A 15044-nucleotide genomic window follows, 5' to 3' on the forward strand; every position below is an offset into this window, starting at 1 on the left:
AGGTCTAATGTTGTAGCAGTAACGATCTTGGAATTTCATTTTCGAGTTATCTACAGGTTACAATGACACACCATGGACCGGTCGTCAAACAGTAGTTGCAAATGTCAAAAAAGGGTACAGTAGTCAACATTTTTAAAAATCGTAATAATTATAAAAACAAACGCATGTGTATACAAAGAACAACAAAAAGGCACACAGTCGAAGCCCATTAGCAATGCGAAAGACAAAAATACACGAATTTATGATAGCACTATGACAGGATGTATAGACAGAGAGACAGACAGACAGAATATTTTATTATAGTGTCACATACCAATACTGAACAATATCATACATAATAATATAAGTATAAAAATACAAATAAGAATTTAAATCGAAGTTAAAATATCGGTATCCAGCCATGACTGACTTTTGAGACACTTTTGCTTTAAAACTATTCTAACATTCATTTACAAATGAATAAATAAAACTTTTACATCACATTTAAAAAAAAAACATTCTGTTATACACAATATTTTTTGCGGTTAAACATAAAATATAAAGATTTTGTTAAAAAGGGTTGTATACAGTCATGTGACATCAGAAAGATAAATTTGTCATCATGATTAAAATCGTAAAAATTTGGGTTAATTGCACTTGCTTTCACAAAAAGATCATTTCGCAGATCTGAATAAATTTCACAATGCATTAAAAAATGTTTTTCGTCTTCTACACAATCAACTGTACAATATTTACATTTTCTGTCATTAAGAAGAGTTTTTGGCTTGGTGTAAAAATTTTGTCCTGTCAAAGAATAAAACAAATTCATTAGGGGTTAAGTTTATAACAGTTTTTGTTATCTATTCGTTTGATGTGATTGAGCTTTTGTTTTTGATTAGGGACTTCTCGTTTTTAATACTCAAGGAAGTTCAGTTTATTGTGATTTTTTCTTTTAAACTCTAAATATGATTTTATTTTAGAGATTCCACGTTGGAAAAATGCAAGAAAAAGTTCCAAACTTCTTATCCAAATTTTAACAATGTACTTAAGGAATAACAGTACTGTAGTTGAAGAGTTGCCACCGTCAATTGTAGATTTGACGGTCGCAAATGCAGTTTTACTGGCGACGCGTAGCGGAGACAGTAAAACGGAGATTTGCGACCGTCAAATCAAAATTGACGGTGGCAACTCTTCAACTACAGTACTGTTATTCCGATTCTAATGCATTACAAAAAGAAATAATACGATAAAACTTTTAAAAAAAAAGGTATAAATTTGACAAATAAAAAACATCTGTGGAACTTCATGAATGATTTAGGCGCAAAGACGTCATGGCTAAACGTGACGTCATACAAATGAAAACTTACATACTGGAGATTATACACTTTATCGCTATTTGTCCGCCATTACTGGATATCACACAGGTTCCCGTAAAATTTTGACGTCATAAAACAAAATATCTGACGCACAATGGCAATTTGATTGTTGAATGTGTCAAAAGTTCAAGCGCCCGGATCAGCTGGGATTAGCAATAAGGTGTATTACCTTACCGGTACGATTCAAATTCGGATAAAATTACATTTAAACGGCGAATTCGAGGTAGGTGTTGTTTTATTTTCGATTATATAGTAGTAATCGAACATTTGTTGATTCAACAATTCAAAATGGCGGGTCCATCCTTAGTTACGCCTGGTCAACTGTGGATTTGATGGCAACTTTTAGTCAATGAAAAAAATGTTACATACAAATTGCATTATAATTTTGTTTGTAAGGTGAAATACGTGTATTTGGGTTAGATAATTAAATTCTGCATGCGAATATATGAAGAGGAAAAACATTTATCTACGACAGCACTATCAACAAACCATTTTGTTATCACAAGTATTATAATATTTCAAACGAGTCTGATCCAGTTATTTTAAAAGCATCTAATCTAAACTTTGAAAAATCTTTTGCTTTGACTTCCAATACATGGTCTCTGATTTTTTTCAGTGCTGATTGGAATGGTTCAAAATTCCCTGCAATACCAGCAAGTTCTTTATCCCACTCCCAATGACTATTATAGAGCCATGGACGCTTTGAATCGTCATCAATGACTTCAATCCTCTCCTTATAAGCTGGAATATCGACAGACCCCTCTAACATCGCTTTAATATAGGAAGCCTCGTGATCTCCATAGGGAAAGAAAAGTATATATAGTCTCATAAGTCCCATGAAAAAAATAGTAGAATATTGACGTGGCAAAATATACTTGTAGAGATTACATACGACACCATTTTGTCCAACTTCTAGTATGCCTTCGGGAAGGAAAGAGAAGTCGTATTTAAAGCCGGTACAATAAATAACTGCATCAATCTGTATTATGTCATTATCATCTAGAATAATGGAAGATGATGTGAAACGTTTGAAACCTGACGTTTTTTCGGTAACATTCGCTGGTAAGAACGTTGGCAGCTTAGAACCTCTGTGGCATAAGTATACCTTAAAAACAAATTAAAGATTAGAAGATAAATAATAGAAAGCTTCTTTGCTTTATATTTGAAATAGATATTCAAAAGTCATTAGGTACAACACTTTTTACTTTGAATTGTGAGACAATATATTGCATTATCAGCAACTGATTTGTTTCTCGAATATAATTTTTCGGAAATAGTTGCTGGATTTAGTTATAAATATTTCAGTGCCAATAGAACAATTTAACTACTTAATGAGTTTAATGAACAAATCAATTACGAAAATTGATCATGGAGAATAAAAGTTTCAAAAAGTTGTTCTTAATCTGAGTTACGCCATTTTTAATTTCTTGATATAGAAAACCCTTAATGTTTGAATTTAATGATTGTTTTATTTACAGTAAATTTACAGAAGACGACCGTATCTATGATATTTCATGTCAGAATAGGAAGGAAAATCGACTTTTTAGTTGCTTTTACCGTTGGGGACCAATATGTTCAGGGACGAAACTTTCATCAATTACGGTATATTACCAGTTGTCGTAAAACTATAATAACATCGATTTTATATATCATAAATGTATGAACTCCAGTTTCTGTATATGTACAGTTAAATTGTACTTACCTTTTTTGCATGTTTTGAAACGTCGTGACATATATCCATTCCTGAATGACTCGCTCCTAACACGGCTACATTAAGTCCAGCAAACAGTTCTGGACGTCTATATCGAATACTATGAATAACTAATCCTCCAAACTCCTTCTCGTTATCAATCATTGGATAATTTGGAATTGAACAGTTTCTATAAGCAGAATACAACAAAGTAATTAAATAAATAAAATAAGCAATTAATAATGTTAAAAATAGAGTGTCAAGTTATGTTCTTACCCAAGTCTTTTAACATCGCCCTTTTGGAAGTATGTTGTCCAATATTATATTATTTATGAAACTGAATATACTAATACGTACATTTTTCTTTTATCCTACTATTGTCTACTTTCAAGATACGTTTTGTTTCTACAGGCTTCCTGATAAAGCATACGAAACACTGCGTTAGCACGGAATTTATAAAGTTTCTTTTTGGTATTTGCAAACTTGTGTTTGTTATATCTTTAAAGTACAATATAAAAAGAGAAGATGTCTTATGATTCCGAATGAGACAACTATCCACAAAAGACCAAATTGATAAAAACATTAACAACGATAGGTCACCGTATGGCCTTCAACAATGAGCAAACTTACCATGGCTATTGAACCGTAACGTTCTAAATTGTACTATGTCAGAATTACTCAAATGACTAAATGAAATATCACTTATATTTCGTGTGTCCAAATCGAGTTTCTGGATTTGGCTGTAATGCTCAAGCACCAAAAAATTGAAAGCCAAGGAGATACCGATACTTTATACAGTTTCATTACAAGATTAACCCTAAGAGAATAGTCACATACACGTAAGGCACATTATCGACGGAAAGTTTAAGAAATATTTGTAACAACAAAGAGTAAAGGTGGCTCATCGAACATGGCAGAATTCGGAATACTTCCCACAGAAAACTTTTGATTAATTATGTAAACCTTTCTAAAAACCAGATTTACTCTTAGTTCCTGCTCTTTAAGTGCCACCGTTTTGTGGAATCATAACACATAGACATATAAGTATTAAGTTGCAAGTGGTCATACCTCGCAATGGAAGAAGAAGTAAGTTATCAGTGTGGATTTCATGTTTCGCTATGGGCACGATGTACATGAGACAGCATTTACATATGACTATTGTCGTAACTATACAATATGAGTTGAACGGAAGCGTACAGTACTGGTAAATCATTGGTTAAAACATTAATAAGATTTATTAGCTATCTGTTAACATTTACCCATTACAAACAATAACAGCATCAAATACTTCAACCTGACTGTCATTCTTTTTTCTATTATCGCCATATGTTACTAGCCATTTTGTATCCTGTGTATTTTCCGAAACTGGTGTAACTAACTGTACTTCAGTATTGAACTGCAAATATCGTCATTTTCAGGAATTAAATAAACAATAGTATGAACGAGGTTGGACGCTTCAGAAAGAAAGACAAAAAGCCCAGCTTTTTAATGAAAGTAACATCATAGAAAAACTGAACTTCGAGGAAAATGTAAAACGGGATGATGTCTTTAATCAAAAGGCACAATTGAAAAGTTCAAACACATCAAACGAATAGATAAAAACTGTCATATTCCTGATTTGGTACAGGCATTTTCCTATATAGAAAATGGTGGATTAAACCTGTTTTCATGAGCTATACCTCTCTCTTAAATGACCGTCGCAAACAATCGCATTATATTGACAACGATATGTGAACAAATCAAACAGACATATTAAGTAAAAATATCAAAAATTGGGATACAGCAGTCAACATTGTGTTGTAATCTTAATCCCTAAAACTTTACAATAAATCCATTGGATTTTCGATGTGTACTGATTGATAATTTAGTCTTAGAAGCATGCTTCTTTTATTAGTTGTTAATGATTTTAAACTAGCTGTCAGTAGCTGTGAGTACTAACAGAGCTGTACCTAGTGTCTTTTTGTTATTGGGATATACAATACCCGGTAACGTCCACTCTGTGTTCTTGTTATATGTATTTCTATTTGTATCCATCTGATGAGTTAAGTGATTTTTCAACTGATTTCTATAGTTCGTTCTTATGTTATACTGTTACACTTCTGTCCCAGGTGAGGGGAGGATTTGGATCCCACTTACATGTTTAACCCCGCCTCATTCTGTTGGAATTTGCCTGTTATTCAGAGGTTGTTGTTGTGTTACATATTTGTTTTTGTTAATGTATTTGTACAAAAATTAAGCTGTTCGTTTTCACGTTTGAATTGTTTTACATGTGTCATTTCGGGGGCCGTGAATAGCTGACTATGTGGTATGTTGAAGACCGTAAGGTGACCACAAGTTGTCAATTTTTGTGTTATTTGGTGTCTTTGGACAATGGTCACATTGGCAATCATCCCACATCTTCCTTTTTACATACAGACAAAGCACATTAGTAAAAATGAAGGACAAGAAAACAAAAATGTACAATAGTACAATAAAGGGATGTATAAGTACAGAGTCACGTCATCTATATCAAAGAAACACATACACATAACGCACATAAGCAAAATTTAAAGACAAAAATACAAATATTATTATAGAACAATAACACAATGTCAGTATAAATGAATTCACAGCCACGTCATATGGATCAAAGAAATACAAAAAGACATATAAATAATGCACATTAGCAAAAATGATAGACAAAAATACAAAAGTTATCATAGAACAACAACAATATAAGTTAGAAGTGACTTAGTTTAACTAACATACGAATATACAAAATCCGGAAAGATCATTAAAATTCAGTCATTTTGATTTTAAAACTAGCTCCAACCTGCCATACACATATCATTGATGTTCCTATTCTAAGCCAAAATATTCGAGTGTTTTGATTAGCCAAATCGAAATTGTTTTCCCTGTCTAGTTTTATAGCGATTAAGAAGAGTTTGTCATCTTGCAAAGACATGTATTTGCTTCTGAAGACCGCCTGGTCTCTTGATGTTATTTTGTGTTTTTTATTTATATTGTCGTCGGCTTTGCTCTCTCGATCAATGAGTTACATCTCAAATGTTCGTATATTAACCATTAGCCTTTAAAGCAGCAAATGTACACTTCTTACCTTGATATATTTTCGAATATCACATTGGTCGGCAACTTTACGGATATAAGCCAAAACATCCGTGTGCGTAGGAAAAGATGGACATTTTTCGTCCATGGGGAAACCTTCTAACTGCATTAATTGTTTTGGAAGATTAGTCCTGTAATTGAATAAAAGGAAAACCATTTTTAAAAACATGCATACGATACATATTGTATTAATATTACTACGAATGTGTTGATTAAAAGTATTCTTACAAATTTTCTATGTAAGAAGTGGATTGCAATTATATCATCTGTCCGGGCATTTGATACTTGTCCATGTTGTAGTGAGATAAGTCCAAGTTTTGTTGTATTTTTTTGGTAGCTGGTAAGTCTTTCATCGTTTTTCCTCTAGGCAATGGTATTGGCTGTTTTTCTTTGACATATTTCATGGTTTTTAAATGCGTAATGTTTATCCTCTGTCTCTTTTCATTAAAATTTCGACTTCTAGTTGAATTGAAACATTGTTTTTGTCGATCGACTTGACTAGTGAGTATCCCGTAAAACAACATAAATCTTGACCAAAATGAACAATGATTTAATTTCATTTAAAGGTTGTATTCAAGCCTAGAAGTATTTATTACATCTCAAATGAATAAAAAGCAAAACTGTCCTAACCTAACCCATTCGACTTTGACACCAATCTAAAATGTTAACTTACTGTAGATTGCTATACATAGCAGAATTAATTTTTCGTCCATAAACATCATTTTCTGTTTGATCGGTATAGACCCATAGACCCCCAAGGTCATAGTTCCGCTCAAAACAAGTAAGAAGAAACCTCTTGTTCTCAGATAGCCGTCTTAAAGCAGAAATGCCCATAATTCCTGCTCCAATAACAGCTATCTTTTTTTCATCCATCTTAGGATTGATATACTAGTGTATTATAGTCGTGCATCCATCTATGGCATAGACTGTAAATATATAGATACGATATATTATCGCATTAAAAATATAAGATATACAACTTACAAGAGATAAGAAGCATGTTCATGGTTTATGTCATTTACATTTTTTTTCAAATTTTGTATTGCGAATCATTTCGTAATGTACAGTATCTGGTTTTTTTAAAAATAAAGTTTAAAAGTTTAGGAAAACAATCATTTAGAGCGACGTCTGTATTCATGTGATGAGGTAGTTCGATTAGATATGATTTGATTTTTTGTATATTTTACGCCACTTTTGAGAACCGCTTTTGGGATATACCGTGGTGATCAGTTATTTTTGGGTGGAGGAAGCCGGAGTCCCGTAGAAAACCACCGACTTTCGAAATGAAAACTGACAATCCTAGTCAATATAGAAAGGAGTATAGTTAACTCGCACGAACGGGGTTCAAAGTCACAACATTAGTGTTGACTAGCCAGTGATTACAGTAGTAACCACTTAGACCATTCGACCACCGATGCCCCTTAAGGTATTACGATATTGCTCTGATGGATGGTAGAGTAAAATCGGGTCAGCTCCGGTACTTACATGATTTATTACATACTTTTCTTCATTTACCCGTTAATCATGTTGATTAGATATGAAATTGACAAGAAACGAAAGTTACAACTGCCTCACACAAAACTTTGCTACATATATATTCATACATCTTCTGCTTTATATTGATGTTTAAAATCAAGATTGTCAACAGAGGCTTATCATTCTAAATTGGTCACCTATGACATATAGTATATTTTAAGAGTAAGGAAACCATGATTTACAGTTCTTTTCATCAGAGTTTAAAACAAATCCGTCACGTTACGCCAGCCTTGCGTTTTGGGTATACAGCATAATATAGTGTTTCCATATGTTTTTACTGCATCAAAAATTAAATTCAAAGTGTTGCTTACCTGTTGAAAAAGTCAATAGAAAACATCTCTATGAACACGTATTCATACATAAAATTAAAGTTCAGAAAAATGATATACACACATATCTGTGTACATAGATACAATTGAATGAATTTTACCTTCGATAAAAAGTTTTTACACCGACTTTAGCAGAGGATCATGGTGATAATATCAAGTGAGATATTTGACATACATTTTGGACATAGCTGACAATGCAATTATTAGTATTCAAATGATAAATTAAAGAATAACCTTTTTATATAACTTGTAGTTTTGGCCTGGTTTTGAACCATAACTATATTTATGCATTGATAACTTTTGAAATTCTTTCGTTATCCTGGTTTATCTTTATCCTGTTTTTATTTGTTATTATGTGGGCAACAGTCAATTAAAGGTTAATAGGACGTTTAGAAATTTGTATATAAATGATCAAGCCGCTATAAACTTTATAGCGAGTTTCTTGATATTCTAGGTGAGACTCTTGGTTTTGAAATTGATTTAGATTTAAAATTATTTTCTTTTGATTTTATTTTGAACAAAATAAATAAAGTGTATACGTAACTTATATTTTTATTCAAAGGTTTTATTTAACAGTAAGTATTATTGTTAATATTTGATATAAAATTATAATTGTTTATAGTTTTTCAATTTATTTTAACTCTAAAATTGTTCTTTGAATTATAATGTAATCTACTTTGATGTTTTTTATTTCATAAATAGCAGGTTTCTTGATATTCTAGGTGTCAGTCGATCCCGGCCGGCCTCTGCATCGACAGCAATGCCATGTACCATCGTATTCTTTATCACAGGTAGTTCCCCCATCATGTAAAAAATATTTTAAGATCCCAGATACTAGTAACTAAAAAAATGTGATGCACAATAAATAACGCTCGTCACGGGTTATATTAAGAGTGCACAACCTTTTTTTTTTTTTCGAAAAGTTGGAAATAATAAGACATTCTTTTCTGAATATGTTGAAAATATAAAATATAATTTGATATATGCTTACCGTTTTCTTCAGCTTGAAAATAAGCGATAAATAGATTGTTACACGTCGTTTGGAACTTCACGGATGAGTCTTATGTAGACGAAACGCGCGTCTGACTTTTGATAACTATTTACACCACTGGATAGACGCCACTGCTAATGGACTTTTTTTCCCCGATGGTATAACTAGCCCAGTAGTCAGGTCAGTAATAGTAATTCGGTGTTGTTCTTTTTTTTTTCTTTTTTTTTTTTTTTTTTTTTTTAGAAATTCACTGTTAGCAAAAGTATGATTTTTTTGAAATACTGAGAATTTTCTGAGCATAGCCAACCAAACCGTATTCGGCACAGTTTTTGGGAATTTGTTGGTCCTAAATGTTTTTCAACTTAAAGTTAGTACTAGTTTTTGACTTTTTTAAAACTTTTTAATCTGAGCGTCACTGATTAGTCTTATATTCACGAAACGCGCGTCTGGCGTATCAAATCATAAGTCTGATACTTTTGATAACTTTTCACGATTGTCTTACACTTTAGTATTAACTGCTATTTTCAAGCTTTATTTTGCTAAATCTAAGTCAAGACGTGAAAACTCGTGGTCGTTTTCTAGATATATTTTCTTTATACACTACCTGACAATAAAACACGTGGTTAAGATTGAGTGAATCGACATTTATTCTTGTACGCAACGTAATTGTGGGATTTGTCATATAAAAAGGGATTTCCCATCAAAAATATGATAATGATTTGATTCGAACTCATCCGTCATCCGTCGTGTCCGTCTGAATTTCGTATAATTGATAAATTCAACATCTAAAATTACCTTGATGATATTTGGTTGTTGGAAAATCTAGAAATCTCTTAATACTAGAATATATACTAACGTAAGTTACACAAAAAGAAGTTCAAAATCCCCGTTGATACATTTAGCATTAAAAATTCAGAAATATGACAGGTGTTATTCATTCGTTTAATATGTTTTAGCTTTTGATTTTGCCATATGATTAGGGACTTTCCGTTTTCAATTTTCCTCAAGGTTAAATATTATTGTGATTTATTTGTTTTAAACATTATTACGAAACTTACGCCACGAATTATGGAATAAGACAAATCAATGATCAATAGTTGCATGAGAAACTATACTGTATCAGATTTGTCATGCATATCAAGAAAGAAAAAAAACTAAAACAACATTTCAAATCAGGTTCTTCAAAGTTGATTTAGCGATGGAAATTGGATTTTCACTGAAAATTCTCTAATTAGACTGACGAAATTTACCCAAAAGAATTAGCTTGAATTAAATAAAGTGCAATAAACACAGGAATAAGTGGCCCTTCCTCGGTTGCGATACTTTAATTTCACAGGGGAAATTGGAATTGTTAACCTTCCGTTTATTGAATGGTGGTGTTCCTTCTGACCTATCTTATATTTTTATATATGCAAAATCCATCGCTGTGATCATGTTTCTAGCCTCGTTATAATATTGCACGAACAAAATAAGTTATTACAAACTGGATAAAACATCATGTGTTTTACCCTGATTTTATTTTGGATTTATAGACCATGCAAAACACCTCCCTGTAAGTTTAACGACCCTTGTCATGAATCTAATCTCAAAGGCTGTCAAATTTAACTTTGTAATGCAATCTTTGAATATTGTTTCCATCGGTACTCACATTGACTTTTCTATCGATAAATAAAAACATAACTAAATATGTATTGCTATAGAATATATAAAAACTGACTGCTCTGCAACCTGGCCATGCCTTACGATATTTTGCCATTATACACGGTTATGTTTATACTACATCTGGTTCTGTCATACATTCTTAAGAACTTAGGTGTCCAGCGCCTTAGACTACTCGGACAAAAAAGGCTATAAACAAATATAATTTTCGTTAGCCAAAACATGCAATTTCTTTAAGGCTTTATCTGGGTTTGTAACACTGAGGTGCGATTCGAACGTAAGAGGTTTTTACAGAATTGTTTTCATTTTGTTACACTTGTATTTAGATTTATAACTTACTGGGAATTACAAAACGTTTGATTCACTTCTATATTATTCAACTACAGCAAGTTTTTTTATGATAGATTTATCTGTTAGTCAGTGGTTGTATGTCTGTGATGTATGTTTACACAGGTTTGACTTCTCGGTCACAATTAAAACCGGGTTTGTCCACCATGCTTTTGATAATTACTGTACTGAGTCAAGAATATGACAGTTGTTTTTCAATAGTTCGATTGGTTCATAACGTTTGATTTTGTCAGATTTATAGACTTCCCTTTATAATTTACCTTGAAATGTGTAATCTTTGTAAAACGTGTTAACAGTACATGTTAGAAAGGGGTTGGTAGATGGTATACACCGTAGTTTCCCATACATTTTCTATTCTGTGTTTTGTGGACTATTGTTTGTCTGTTTATCTTTTTTTGTCTTTTTTTCAGCCATGACGCTGTCAGTTTATTTTTTCCGATATATGAGTTTGAATGTCCCTCTGGTATCTAAAGGCAACAGTAGTATACCGCTGTTAAAAACTCATAAATCCATGGACAAAAAACAAAATCGGGGTAACAAACCAAAACCGAGCGAAACGCATTAAATATAAGAGGAGAACAACGACACAACACCGAAACGCAACACACACAGAAACTGACCAATCATCAGACAAAACACCACGAGGATAACAAATATAACATGAAAACCAAATACATGAATTTGGGATAGACAAGTACCGTGCCACGTCTTATCTCAATATCTCAAAAATAAGAGAAAACACAAACGACTCAACGTTAAAATGCAACACACAGAGAAACGAACAATAATATAACAATGACCATCTTCCTGACTTGGTACAGGACACTTTTAAAGGGGAATACAAGTGGTGGGTTAAAACTGGTTTTATGGCATGCCAAACCTCGCACTTTAATGGCAAAGTTAAATATTGATACTAAAAACGTATATCTTTCATTTCTTTTTCATTTATCATTCATCCTTAATCTGTGACACGACGACAACTACCACTGGTATTAAAGAGATAATCGTAACTGGAATTACGATTATCCCAATATGGCGACGGCAGATATAGGTAAAATCTTTACAGTCATTTTTCTCAAATGTAGCATGTTTTTGTCAATAATTACTCAGCTGCAAGTTTTTTTTATACCATTACATCATATTTGAATTATGAACGGTGCACTGAAATTGTCTAAGCGCTTTGAAAATTGCCGTTGAAAAATTCGTGATGATAATTGTAACTCGGAAAAAAGATAATCGTAATTATGGTATCAAAAAATGAGAAGATAATCGTAACTGGATAGTGTTTTATTGATATTGACACTAAAAACGTATATCTGATAGCACATGATGAAATTAGGGTGATGAATTAATCACGTTTCAACATCTTAATGACATTTCTTTTTGTGCATATATATATTATTGATAGTTCTAATGAAAACAGCTACATACTATTATATCATAAAATTGGAAGGGTGAACAAGCTTCAAGAAATTTGGAAATTGGAAACACACGAACTATGTTAAAATACAGAAAACTCCAAGAAATAGGAATGTCACAAAATATGGGAATGAGCGAAGAGGCAATTTTAAAGGAATTTGTGATATATGGCAATAATTGTCGGGCGAAACGCATGTGTCACCCTACATCAGATTTATGATTCATAAAATTGAGAATGGAAATGGGGAATGTGTCAAAGAGACAACAACTCGACCATAGAAACAACAACAGCAGAAGGTCACCAACAGGTCTTCAATGTCGCGAGAAATTCCCGCACCCGGAGGCGTCCTTCAGCTGGCCCTAAGACTGTTAAAGAACATTGATTTATCCTGAATAAAAACATAGTAAATATAGTAAGTATTGTTTTAAATCATTTAATGCAGGTGGCTATATGTGCTATTTCTTCCCCCCGGGAAGCCACTGCTGGTTCAATTCTAGCCCATACCCTTTATGCCATAATGAAGTAGGAAAGACGTTCAGTATTCGCCAGAGACAGTTTGACGAGAAATTAAGAACAACAGATTTACACTTTTAGGATATGGGATATTGCTAATCCCCCTCCATTTTCTCCCCCAAAAAAAAACTTAAACGCGCACATAACATTGAAACTTTGAAAACAATTAAAATGTCTACTACTTACCACAATACCTGACCCGACAGCTGCTTCATTGTCAATATCTTGAACAGGTACATGTATATATCAAAAGGTTATGCATATTGTTGTCAGTTATAAGGGCGTTATTCAATAAAAGTGTGAATTTCAGACCTAAAAAATGAAAAATCAACATGTCGACATTTTTTATTTCTAGAGTTATTTTGAATACCTGTTTGTAAATAAAAAGTGCAATCTTAATAACTCTTCAAAATGATATCATTTTCATAATGTATGTACTGTTTAGTAGTGGACATTTGTCCACTACGAAACTGCTTTTAAACGCACATCATATTGCATTTTAATGTCTCCTATAGACATTCCAGTTTGTTTTACTTTATAAACTAGAAAGATCTAATTTTTTCTTTCTTAATTTGATAACAATTTTTTATCGATAAATATTAGACAGTACTTCACATATGAACGTACAACTGATGTTACGTAGTGGACATTTTGATGAGTGTCCTAGTGGACAAAACCGTTTCCATCGTAGTGGACAAAAAGTTTCGAAGTTGACATCAACCCTATTCTATGTTGATAACATATTGAAAATTACACGAAACTAACCCTTGTTATTTGTTTTGCACGAATATAATTGAAAAAAAATAAAAAATCTCCAATAATTGTTTTGTAGGTGACCATACTTACATGATTTATTTTTGTTCCCACAATCTCTATATTGCAATAGTAACAAGAATGATTATATTCATCAAAGCACGTACTATGCTGTACACTGATATTTTTTTCATTATTTTAACACCAAATACTGAAGAATATTGGAACCGTTTCGTAGTGGACATCATTCTGATCCATTTGATGTGCTCTTTTTTTTTGTCCACATTTAAACTGCCGTTATAAAAGCACCACTTCTTTTGTAAGACCCTTATGTTTATATCTCTTACAAACCTTGAGAATGTCTAGGGACATGTCATTATGGTTATTTTGAATCATTCAAGAATCAATAGCTTATTAGTTCCTCTAAAATTAGAATGTTCCTTTGCTTAAAAAATGTTAAATCTAATTCCATGTACTGACTGCACAAAGATCAAACAAACTTTTTTAAAAGTGGCTGGGACAAGAAATCACGGTTTTGTAGTAAAACGCCCATAAATCGAGAGATATATAAGTAAATTTGTCTTAGATATTAAAATGTAAGTTTATTCATTTATTTTTATTTTCCGTTAATGTCGACAATTACCTGCACATTCGCATTTTAATACACACAATACCATTGAAATGCTGAAAGACACATTTAATATTTTTCAGTTACTATTATCCGATAAAGAAATTACGATTATCAAACAAGAAAAATTCCATACAGTTACGATTATCATCCCGAATTTTTCAACGGCAATTTTCAAAGCGCTTAGACAATTACAGTGCACCGTTACGATTCAAATATGATGTAATGGTATGGAAAAACCTTGCAGCTGAGTAACTATTGACAAAAACATGCTACATTTTAGAAAAATGACTGTAAAGATTTTAGCTATATCTGCCGTCGCCATATTGGGATAATCGTAATTCCAGTTACGATTATCTCTTTAATACCAGTGAACTACAGACAACGTTCTCAATTGGATGACCAATGGTTAAACATGTTTAACACCATACATTAAATATGCAGTGTGTAATGCAGCCGAACAATGTAATATCTGCAAATGCTTGTTATGTTTTTAGCAGGATTCAAATCTCTGCTCATGTGAAATTGTTGAAACACTTTTTGCTCGTTTCCCAGCTCTCTAGACCATTCGACCAACTAAGCAATATAACAATAAAACAATGCAGCTTATGTTAGTCGAGTCATGTTTCCTCATCGACTGTATCATGGTTGTTACACAGAAGATGTTGTATATGGTCAATGAGATTGTTAACTGCTAGAACAAACTAAGTATGCAGG

General features: G+C 32.4%; 1 protein-coding gene across 1 annotated transcript; it reads right to left on the reverse strand.

Moving 5' to 3' along the window:
- Positions 1 to 280: 280 nt before the first annotated feature.
- On the reverse strand, positions 281 to 8496 carry LOC134688355 (uncharacterized). Its single transcript, XM_063549013.1, has 6 exons — positions 7998 to 8496; positions 6824 to 7076; positions 6143 to 6281; positions 4305 to 4441; positions 3058 to 3235; positions 281 to 2460 (listed from the first exon to the last, which is right to left on the reverse strand). The coding sequence occupies exons 2-6, from the start codon at positions 7021 to 7023 to the stop codon at positions 1864 to 1866; spliced, it is 1251 nt and encodes a 416-aa protein (XP_063405083.1). The 5' UTR covers positions 7024 to 7076; positions 7998 to 8496; the 3' UTR covers positions 281 to 1863.
- Positions 8497 to 15044: the final 6548 nt, after the last annotated feature.

This window comes from Mytilus trossulus, chromosome 10 (genome assembly GCF_036588685.1).
Source record: "Mytilus trossulus isolate FHL-02 chromosome 10, PNRI_Mtr1.1.1.hap1, whole genome shotgun sequence".
NCBI lineage: Eukaryota > Metazoa > Mollusca > Bivalvia > Mytilida > Mytilidae > Mytilus > Mytilus trossulus.